Genomic DNA, 12,394 nt, shown 5'->3' on the forward strand with positions numbered 1-12,394 from the left:
TTTTCTGTTCCCTCTGTATCTGTCAGTCTCTCTCTGTCTTTCTCTGTTCCCTCTGTATCTGTCAGTTTCTCTCTGTCTTTCTTCGTTGGCTCTGTATCTGTCAGTCTCTCTCTGACTTTCTCTGTTCCCTCTGTATCTGTCAGTCTCTCTCTGTCTATCTCCGTTCGCTCTGTATCTGTCAGTCTCTCTCTGTCTTTCTCTGTTCCCTCTGTATCTGTCAGTCTCTCTCTGTCTTTCTCTGTTCCCTCTGTATCTGTCAGTCTCTCTCTGTCTTTCTCTGTTCCCTCTGTATCTGTCAGTTTCTCTCTGTCTTTCTCCGTTTGCTCTGTATCTGTCAGTCTCTCTCTGTCTTTCTCTGATCCCTCTGTATCTGGGTTATCGGAAGTAATACCTTTCTCAGTTTCTCTCCTTCTTTCTGTATCTGCTTTCTGCTTTCTCTTCTATTGCTCCCATCTCTCTCTCTCTCTCTCTCTCTCCCTCTCTCTCTCTCTCTACTACAACCACCACCACCACTAAACTGCTATCACTACCATCATCATTATTACTACTACCACCACCATCACTAAACTGCCATCACTACCATCATCATTACTACTACTACCACCACCACCACCATCACTAAACTGTTATCACGACCATCATCAATACTACTACCACCACCATCACTAAACTGTTATCACTACATCATCATTATTACTACTACCACCACCATCACTAAACTGTTATCACTACATCATCATTATTACTACTTCCACCACCTTCACAAAACTGCTATCACTACCATCATCATTATTACTAGTACCACCACCATCACTAAACTGCTATCACTACAACCATCATTATTACTACTACCACCACCATCACTAAACTGCTATCACTACCATCATCATTACTACTACTACCACCACCACTATCACTAAACTGCTATCACTACCATCATCATTACTACTACTACCACCACCACTATCACTAAACTGCTATCACTACCATCATCATTATTACTACTACCACCACCTTCACAAAACTGCCATCACTACCACCATCATTATTACTACTACCACCACCATCACTAAACTGCTATCACTACCATCATCATTACTACCTCTACCACCACCAGCTTCACTAAACTGCTATCACTACCATTACCATACTACTACCACCACCACCACCACCACCTTCACTAAACTGCTATTACTACCATCATCATTACTACTAGTACCACCACCACCATCACAAAACTGCTATCACTACCATAATCATTACTACTACTACCACCACCACCTTCACTAAACTGTAATCACTACCATCATCATTACTACTACTACCACCACCACTATCACTAAACTGCTATCACCACCATCATCATTACTACGACTACCACCACCACTATCACTAAACTGCTATCACTACCATCATCATTACTACGACTACCACCACCACTATCACTAAACTGCTATCACTACCATCATCATTACTACTACTACCACCACCACTATCAATAAACTGCTATCACTACCATCATCATTACTACTACTACCACCACCACTATCACTAAACTGCTATCACTACCATCATCATTACTACTACTACCACCACCACTATCAATAAACTGCTATCACTACCATCATCATTACTACTACTACCACCACCACTATCACTAAACTGTTATCACTACCATCATCATTACTACTAGTACCACCACAACTATCTCTAAACTGCTTTCACTACCATCATCATTACTACTAGTTCCACCACCACCTTCACTAAACTAATATCACTACCATCATCATTACTACTACTACCACCCCCACTGTCACTGAACTGCTATCACTACCATTATCATTACTACTACCACCACCGTCACTAAACTGCTATCACTACCATCATCATCATTACTACAACGATCACCATCACTAAACTGCAATCACTACCACCATCATTACTTCTACCACCACCATCACTAAACTGCTATCACTACCATCATCATCATTACTACTACCACCACCATCACTAAGCTGCTATCACTACCATCATCATTACTACTACTACCACCATCATCACTCAACTGCTATCACTGCCATCATCATTACTACTACTACCACCACCATCACTAAACTGCTATCACTACCATCATCATTATTACTACTACCACCACCACCATCACTAAACTGCTATCACTACCATCATCATTATTACTACTACCTCCATCATCACTCAACTGCTATCACTATCATCATCATTATTACTACTACCACCACCATCACTAAACTGCTATCACTACCATCATCATTACTACTACTACCACCATCATCACTCAACTGCTATCACTGCCATCATCATTACTACTACTACCACCACCATCACTAAACTGCTTTCACTACCATCATCATTACTACCACCACCAACACCATCACTAAACTGCTATCACTACCATCATCATTACCTCTACTACTACCACCACCATCACTAAACTGCTTTCACTACCATCATCATTACTACTAGTTCCACCTTCACTAAACTGCTATCACTACCATCATCATTACTACTACTACCACCACCACCATCACTAAACTGCTTTCACTACCATCATCATTACTACTACTACCACCACCACCACCATTACTAAACTGTTATCACTACCATCATCATTACTACCACCACCATCACTAAACTTATCACTACCATCATCATTACTACCTCCAACATCACTAAACTGCTATCACTACCATCATCATCATTTCTACAACCACCACCTTCACTAACTGCTATCACTACCATCATCATTATGACTACTACCACCACCTTCACTAACTGTTATAACTACCATCATCATTACTACAACCACCACCTTCACTAACTGCTATCACTACCATCATCATTATTACTACTACCACCACTTTCACTAACTGTTATAACTTTCATCATCATTACTACAACCACCACCTTCACTAACTGCTATCACTACCATCACCATTACTGCTATCACCTCCACCATCACAAAACTGCTATCAATACCATCATCATTACTACAACCACCACCACCTTCACGAAACTGCCATCACTACCATTATCATTACTACTACTACCACCACCACCTTCACTAAACTGCTATTACTACCATCATCATTACTAATAGTAACACCACCACCATCACAAAACTGCTATTACTACCATCATCATTACTACTAGTAACACCACCACCATCACAAAACTGCTATTACTACCATCATCATTACTACTACTACCACCACCACCTTCACTAAACTGCTATCACTACCATTATCATTACTACTACTACCACCACCACCTTCACCAAACTGCTATCACTACCATCATCATTACTACTTCCACCACCATCACTAAACTGCTATCACTACCTTCATCAATACTACTACTACCACCCCCACTGTCACTGAACTGCTATCACTACCATTATCATTACTACTACCACCACATTCACTAAACTGCTATCACTACCATTATCATCACTACTACTACCACCACCACACTCACTAACCTGCTATCATGACAATCATCATTACAACTACTACCACCACCATCACTAAACTGCTATCACTACCATCACCATTACTACCTCTACCACCACCACTATCACAAAACTGCTATCACTACCATCATCATTACTACTAGTACCACCATCACTAAACTGCTATCACTACCATCATCATTACTACTACCACCACCATCGCTAAACTGTTATCACTACCATCATTATTATTACTACTACCACCACCTTCACAAAACTGCTATCACTACCACCATCATTATTACTACTACCACCACCACTATCACTAAACTGCTATCACTACCATCATCATTAATACTACTACCACCACCACTATCACTAAACTGCTATCACTACCATCATCATTACTACTACTACCACCACCAGCTTCACTAAACTGCTATCACTACCATGATCATTACTACTACTAGCACCACCACCTTCACTAAACTGCTATTACTACCATCATCATTACTACTAGTACCACCACCACCATCACTAAACTGCTATCACTACCATCATCATTACTACTACTACCACCACCACCTTCACTAAACTGCAATCACTACCATAATCATTACTACTACTACCACCACCACTATCAATAAACTGCTATCACTACCATCATCATTACTACGACTACCACCACCACTATCACTAAACTGCTATCACTACCATCATCATTACTACTACTACCACCACCACCATCACTAAACTGCTATCACTACCACCATCATTACTTCTACCACCACCATCACTAAACTGCTATCACTCCATCAGCATTACTACTACTACTACCACCACCATCACTAAACTGCTATCACTTCTGTCATCATTACTTCTACCACCAGCTTCACTAAACTGCTATCACTACCATCATCATTATTACTACTACCACCACCACCATCACTAAACTGCTATCCCTACCATCATCATTACTACTACTACCACCACCACCATCACTAAACTGCTTTCACTACCATCATCATTACTACCACCACCACCACCATCACTAAACTGCTATCACTACCATCATCATTACTACTACTACTACCACCACCACCACTAAACTGCTATCACTTCCGTCATCATTACTTCTACTACCACCATTACTAAACTGCTATCACTACCATCATCATTATTACTACTACCACCATCATCACTCAACTGCTATCACTACCGTCATCATTTCTACTACTACCACCACCATAACTAAACTGCTATCACTACCATCATCATTACTACTACCACCACCTTCACAAAACCTCTATCACTACCATTATTGCTACTACTACCACCACCATCACTAAACTGCTATCACTGCCATCATCATTATTACTACTACCACCACCATCACTAAACTGCTGTCACTACCATCATCATTATTACTACTTCCACTACCATCACTAAACTGCTATCACAACCATTATTGCTACTACTACCACCACCATCACTAAACTGCTATCACTACCACCATCATTATTACTACCACCACCACCATCACTAAACTGCTATCACTACCATCATCATTACTACTAATCAAATCAAATTTATTTATATAGCCCTTCGTACATCAGCTGATATCTCAAAGTGCTGTACAGAAACCCAGCCTAAAACCCCAAACAGCAAGCAATGCAGGTGTTGAAGCACGTTGGCTAGGAAAAACTCCCTAGAAAGGCCAAAACCTAGGAAGAAACCTTGAGAGGAACCAGGCTATGTTGGGTGGCCAGTCCTCTTCTGGCTGTGCCGGGTGGAGATTATAACAGAACAGGGCCAAGATGTTCAAATGTTCATAAACGACAAGCATGGTCAAATAATAATAATAATCACAGGCAGAACAGTTGAAACTGGAGCAGCAGCACGGCCAGGTGGACTTGGGACAGCAAGGAGTCATCATGTCAGGTAGTCCTGAGGCATGGTCCTAGGGCTCAGGTCCTCCTAGAGAGAGAATGAAAGGGAGAAAGAGGATATGTTTGTTGAATTCTGCATGCAGATTCTTAATTTGGTTTTGTCCCATTTTGTGAATTCTTGGATGGTGAGCGGACCCCAGACTTCACAACCATAAATGACAATGGGTTCTATAAATGATTCAAGTATTTTTAGCCAGATCCTAATTGCTATGTCGAATTTTATGTTCCTTTTGATGACATAGAAGGCCCTTCTTGCCTTGTTTCTCAGATCATTCACAGCTTTGTGGAAGTTACCTGTGGCGCTGATGTTTAGGCCGAGGTATGTTTAGTTTATTGTTTGCTCTATGGCAACAGTGTCTAGATGGAATTTGTATATATTTTTTTATCTTACTGAGATTTACTGTCAGAGCCCAGGTCTGGCAGAATCAGTGTAGAAGATCTAGGTGCTGCTGTAGGCCCTCCTTAGTTGGGGACAGAAGCACCAGATCATCAGCAAACAGTAGACATTTGACTTCATATTCTAGTAGGGTGAGACCGGGTGCTGCAGACTGTTCTAGTGCCCTCGCCAATTCGTTGATATACATGTTAAAGTGGGTGGGGCTTAAGCTGCATCCCTGTCTCACCTCGCGGCCCTGTGGAATGAAATGTGTGTGTTTTTTGACAATTTTAACCGCACACTTGTTGGTTGTGTACATGGATTTTATAATGTTGTATGTTTTTCCCCCAACACCACTTTCCTTCAATTTGTATTGCAGAACCTCATGCCAAATTGAGTCAAAGGCTTTTTTTAAATCAACTTCTCTCTCTCGCTCTTTCGCTCTCTCTTATGTTACCATAACTGAAAATGGACAGAATAATGGGACTATTTTGTACTTTCCTGTCTATGCCATTCAACCGTTTGAGGGATTGCCAGAGCCTTTTACTCTACTCTGTGTCATTGGTTCCCCGTTAAGGCTGAACTAAGTGTCATAGCTACTGCCATAGAGATTGTAGCCTACAGATGTAGGATATTAATTTGATCTCTCTTTTGTTGCTGAGAATGTTCCTGCAGAGCAGGAAATGCAAACTTGTATTGTATGAGTTTTAAACTTTAGAAAACTTTTTGTCATTATGAAATGTCATACTTGATTTGCCATAACGAAAAATGTATCAACCTTTATAAAAATGTCCATTCATTATAATCTACATAATAATGATGATTTCCTGTTGCTGCAGGATTATTTTCCTGCTGTAGCAAACTGACTCGAATGAAGGTCCTACATCTGTATATGAGCTCATGTGTTACTGCTACAGGGCCAGCTGTGGAGTCAGCTGTTTTGTGGCCTTTTAGGGACTTGATTTAGTTGGCATGGGGTTGGCATTGGGATTCTATTGTCATCGTGTTTGTCTTTATTTGCCCACCTGTTTGTTTTCTTCAGATTCACTGATGGCTAGGCTAGATCAAATGACATGTGTATTGAGTTGTTTTTAAAGTCCAGAGAGTATCAGTAGTCTGCATTGCAGTGTATCAGTCTGCAGTGTATCAGTCTGCAGTGTATCAGTAGTAAAAAGTGACACAACAACTGATTGTTTTGAACACACACTCCCCCTGCTTACCATCATAAATCATAAAAGTTGTGTTTCTTTGTGTCAGCTGGCCAGGCAGAGAATTGCGTGAAGATGTTTGTTAGTTGTGTAGACACAGTCTGATTTAGTCTGATGATTGCCTGTAGAGGAAAATTATAACTACTTATCCTCAGCTAGCTAGCGCTAATGCTTATTAATTTACCCATTAGATTTGATTTTGCTAAAAAACACAATCAGTGCAGTGCCAAGTAATACAGCAACAAAATGAGAAGACATTAATCATGTCTTCTTCTTTATGAGTTACTGTGTGTAATGTCTTGTCTGTGTGTGTGTGTGTGTGTGTGTGTCCTGAGCTGCGTTGATTAACTCTATGCCTATTGAACAAAAACCCATCATTAAGAAACAATTGTTTTGTCAACAGCCAGCAGCTATGGCAACAGCCAGCCCAAAACTCTCTGATAATGGCTTCATCTGATAAACGCTAAACTAGCCTCGCTGACAAGCTCTCTCCCACTCCTCACCCCCCCTTCACTGTCCATATCCTCCACAGTATTCAAAAACGTCTGATTTACAGTAATGATCTGCATCATTTCAATAAATGAAGCGTAAAAATGGGCGCGAGAAGTTTTGATTCTGGAACCATCAAGGGAACAAATATGCAAACTACTGCAACATGGGAGGTCACATCTCTGTGTCAAACCCACCCTGAAGGTGGTTCTGAGGCCAGGGCCTGTATCCGCAAAGCATCTCAGAGTAGGAGTGCTGATCTAGGGTCTGTCCATATGCCATCTATCAAATGTATTCATAAAGCCATTTTTACATCAGCAGTTGTCACAATGTGCTTATACAGAAATCCTGCCCTAAGAGCAAGCAATGCAGATGTAGAAGCACAGTGGCTAGGAAAAACTCCATAGAAAGGCAGGAACCTGGGCCTCCCGGGTGGCGCAGTGGAGGACGCATGACTTTCGACCCTCGTCTCTCCCAAGCCCGTACGGGAGTTGTAGCGATGAGACAAGATAGTAACTACTAACAATTGGACACCACGAAATTGGGGAGAAAAGGGGGTAAACATTTTTTTTTAAGAAAAAAAGAAAAGCAGGAACCTAGGAAGAAACCTAGAGAGGAACCAGGCTCTGAGGGGTGGCCATTCCTCTTCTGGCTGTTCCAGGTGAGGATTATAACAGTACATGGCCATTAAGGCCCGATTGTTCTTCAAAATGTTCAAATGTTCATAGATGACCAGCAGGGTTGAAATAATAATCACAGTGGTTGTAGAGGGTGGAAGAGGTCAACACCTCAGGTGTAAATGTCAGTTGGCTTTTCATAGCCGAACATTTGGGGGTCGAAACAGCATGTCCGGTGAACAGGTCAAGGTTCCATAGCTGCAGGCAGAACAGCAGAAACTGGATCAACAGCACTAATTAATCATATTTTTCATTATGATCTAAAAGGCAAAACTGGCAAAACTGATCTCTGAGACGCTTTGTGAATACGGGCCTAGATCGTACTTCCATCCACCCATAGCTGCTTGTACTGGTCTCTCTACTGCTCACAACTCTGCTTCTCTATTCTCCCAGGGCTCGCAACAGAACAGGCAATAACACTGTTAGCAGCAAAGCCATAACAACGCTAACATCTAGGCAGTTTGCCCTAGTTTTACTGGGACTGGAATGGATCCACTTCTGATGTTTTCATCATTCTTGCTCTGGCTGGGTATTAATGCGAAACAACTGCTCACTCTCATCTTACTTAACACATTACTGTTCCAGAATGTGTTTAAAACCCTTTATCAGGAACTCTTTTAACTCAGGGAAAACAAACTGTTACACAGTCGTTTGGGGAACTAAGACATTGTTCACTCATCAGCATATGGTACAGGTACAGTACCAGTCAAAGGTTTGGACACACCTACTCATTCCAGGGTTTTTCTTTATTTTTACTATTTTTTACATTGTAGAATAATAGTGAACAGATCCAAACTATGAAATAACACCTGGGGGGTGCTTTGCTGGTGACACTGTGAATGTAGATAAGTAGGGGGTAGTAGGATAGGATTTAGAAAGGTAGCAGGTAGTTATTGAGGTAGAGTAGTGTCACGTTCTGACCTCAGTTCTTTTGTTATGTCTTTGTTTTAGTATGGTCAGGGCGTGAGTTGGTTGGGTTGTCTATGTTTGTTTTTTCTATGAGTTGATATTTCTGTATTTGGCCTGGTATGGTTGTCAATCAGAGGCAGCTGTCTATCGTTGTCCCTGATTGAGAACCATACTTAGGCAGCCTGTTTTCACCCTTGATTTGTGGGTGATTATTTTCTGTTGACTGTTTGTATTCTGCATCAGACAGAACTGTTTCGGTTTTGTTCATTCACTTTGTTGTTTTTGTTCAGTGTTCAATTTATTAATTAAAAATATGGACACTTACCACGCTGCGCATTGGTCCTCCTCTTCTTCCACCACAGACGGCCGTTACAAGTAGACACAGATCTAAGTCTCTTATGAATAAGGATGTCTGTGTCCGAGATGGAAGGAGAGCGGAACAAAGGGAGCGTTTTAAACAAAATATAGAGGCAATATAGAAAATAGAAAGAGAGAGAAGGAAAGATGGGGGTGAGATTTGACAGAAGGGAGTGAGAGAGAGACAACTAAGAGGAACTGCATGACCCACAGACACAGAGAAGTAGAATAGATGGGTGTGATGGTATCACTGACACACTCAGACATGCAGTACTCTCACCTACACCAATAATTCTTCAGCACAGACTGTTACGCTGAGCCAAAGTGTTCTACTGAGCTACGCTGAGGTGTATGTCACGGGAAGCTACGGTGTGTGTTGCGTGTCCTGTGCCGTCGGCGGGGATGATTTATCTGTGTGTGTGTGTGTGTGTGTGTGTGTGTGTGTGTGTGTGTGGGGTGGGGTGGGTGGAGAATGGAACACGGACATTACCTCACACACATTCCTCCTCTAATCCCAACCTACAGGAAGATTTATCTGAGTCTAATGCTCCCTTCACAAACTGAACATGAAAAAAATGTTCTGGTCATTCCCCTCATTTCGAGGAGCATTTGTAGCATTTCCTGTGTCTTTGCTCTGGTGGTTCTGATTGGATCTTCTATGGTGTTCTTGTTGTGACATTACGGGGCTGATTGATCCTATTAAAGATTCAGATGTCATTCACTCTGCTTCCATATTTATGGAGAAAGGGAAACTAACTACCCGCAGATGGTCAGAAGTACCATCTGTGTGGAGCTGGGAGACAGGAGCCTTATATCTCTAAGTAAAGCGCCTGGAAAAGGTGAGGTTGAGCCAACTGGCAGAAGAGACATAGTAAGGAAGACTATCTTTCATCAAGCCAAACCAGGATGCCTAGTGACTCATTCACACTATCCTGCATCATTACTCCTATCCTCAACACTCCTATCCTCAACACTGCTATCCTCATCACTCCTATCCTCATCACTCCTATCCTCATCACTGCTATCCTCATCACTCCTATCCTCAACACTCCTATCCTCACCACTCCTATCCTCAACACTCCTATCCTCAACACTCCTATCCTCATCACTGCTATCCTCAACACTCCTATCCTCATCACTGCTATCCTCATCACTGCTATCCTCATCACTGCTATCCTCAACACTGCTATCCTCATCACTCCTATCCTCATAACTCCTATCCTCATCACTGCTATCCTCATCACTGCTATCCTCAACACTGCTATCCTCATCACTCCTATCCTCATAACTCCTATCCTCATCACTGCTATCCTCATCACTGCTATCCTCAACACTGCTATCCTCATCACTCCTATCCTCATCACTGCTATCCACAACACTCCTATCCGCATCACTCCTATCCTCATAACTCCTATCCTCATCACTGCTAACCTCATCACTGCTATCCTCAACACTGCTATCCTCATCACTCCTATCCACAACACTCCTATCCGCATCACTCGTATCCTCAACACTGCTATCCTCATCACTGCTATCCTCAACACTCCTATCCTCATCACTCCTATCCTCAACACTCCTATCCTCAACACTCCTATCCTCATCACTCCTATCCTCAACACCCCTATCCTCATCACTGCTATCCTCAACACTCCTATCCTCATCACTGCTATCCTCATCACTCCTATCCTCAACACTACTGTCCTCATCACTACTATCTTCATCACTCCTATCCTCATCACTGCTATCCTCATCACTCCTATCGTCAACACTACTGTCCTCATCACTACTATCTTCATCACTGCTATTTTCATCACTGCTATCCTCATCACTCATATCCTCATCACTGCTATCCTCAACACTCCTATCCTCATCACTCCTATCCTCATTTCTGCTATCCTCATCATTCCTATCCTCAACACTCCTATCCTCAACAGTCATATTATCATCACTCCTATCCACAACACTCCTATCCCTAACACTCCTATCCCCAACACTGCTATCCTCATCACTCCGATTCAACTTTAATGGAATGTGGCAGCTTCAGCAGCAGCAGTACAGGAAAAACCTTCTGATCAGGATTCAATGACTCCTCTCCTCCTGAATCTGCATTTTATCCTTAAATCCCCCTTTCCCCACTCAGTGAAGGCTTCAGTTTAGGTGAGAAGAGAATCAGTCAGCTGCACGCTTTAGTAAACAACAACCAAATTGTTTATCGTTGATCAATGCTACTTACTCCTCTGTATTCAGGTTGGTTGCTGAAGGGAGAAGATTCACTAAGTTGCTGTGAGACAGCAGAAAGTGGGATATAGATTGTTTTAGCTCCTTGGTTAGTTCCACTTGGCTTGGCAGGCAATGTTTTTTAAACACTAACTGCTGGTTAAGCCCTTCTTCAGTGTGACAGTAGGTTTAAAGGGGCAATCAGCAATTGCTATATCCATTCATTTTGTTATAAATTAATGATATAAAGTACCAGTCAAAGGTTTGGACACACCTACTCATTCAAGGGGTTTTCTTTATTTTTACAATTTTCTACATTGTAGAATAGAATAATAGTGAAGACATCAAAACTATGAAATAACACAAATTTGGCTTGTCACCTTAAACCCTCACAAACTTTTACAGATGCACAATTGAGAGCATCCTGTCTGGCTGTATCACCACCTGGTACGGCAACTGCACCGCCCACAACCACAGGGCTCTCAATGCATCACCGGGGGCAAACTACCTGCCCTCCAGAACACCTACAGCACCCAATGTCACAGGAAGCCAAAAAGATCATCAAGGACAACAACCACCCGAGCCACTGCCTGTTCATCCCGCTATCATCCAGAAGGCGAGGTCAGTACAGGTGCATCAAAGCAGGGACCGAGAGACTGAAAAACAGCTTCTATTTCAAGGCCATCAGACTGTTAAATAGCCATCATTAGCACAGTGAGGCTGCT

The 12,394-nt window shown here is 42.0% G+C and overlaps 1 protein-coding gene across 1 annotated transcript in view; it reads left to right on the forward strand.

Moving 5' to 3' along the window:
• LOC135517051 (tubulin polyglutamylase TTLL11-like) overlaps positions 1–12,141 on the forward strand; it is a 63,447-nt gene extending 51,306 nt beyond the window's left edge. The window contains exon 7 of the mRNA XM_064941075.1: positions 12,075–12,141. Coding sequence (XP_064797147.1) covers positions 12,075–12,086 — 12 coding nt within the window. The 3' untranslated portion in view covers positions 12,087–12,141. The remainder of the gene's footprint in view (positions 1–12,074) is intronic.
• Positions 12,142–12,394: the final 253 nt, after the last annotated feature.

The sequence above is a fragment of the Oncorhynchus masou genome, chromosome 28 (assembly GCF_036934945.1).
Source record: "Oncorhynchus masou masou isolate Uvic2021 chromosome 28, UVic_Omas_1.1, whole genome shotgun sequence".
Classification (NCBI taxonomy): Eukaryota; Metazoa; Chordata; class Actinopteri; order Salmoniformes; family Salmonidae; genus Oncorhynchus; species Oncorhynchus masou.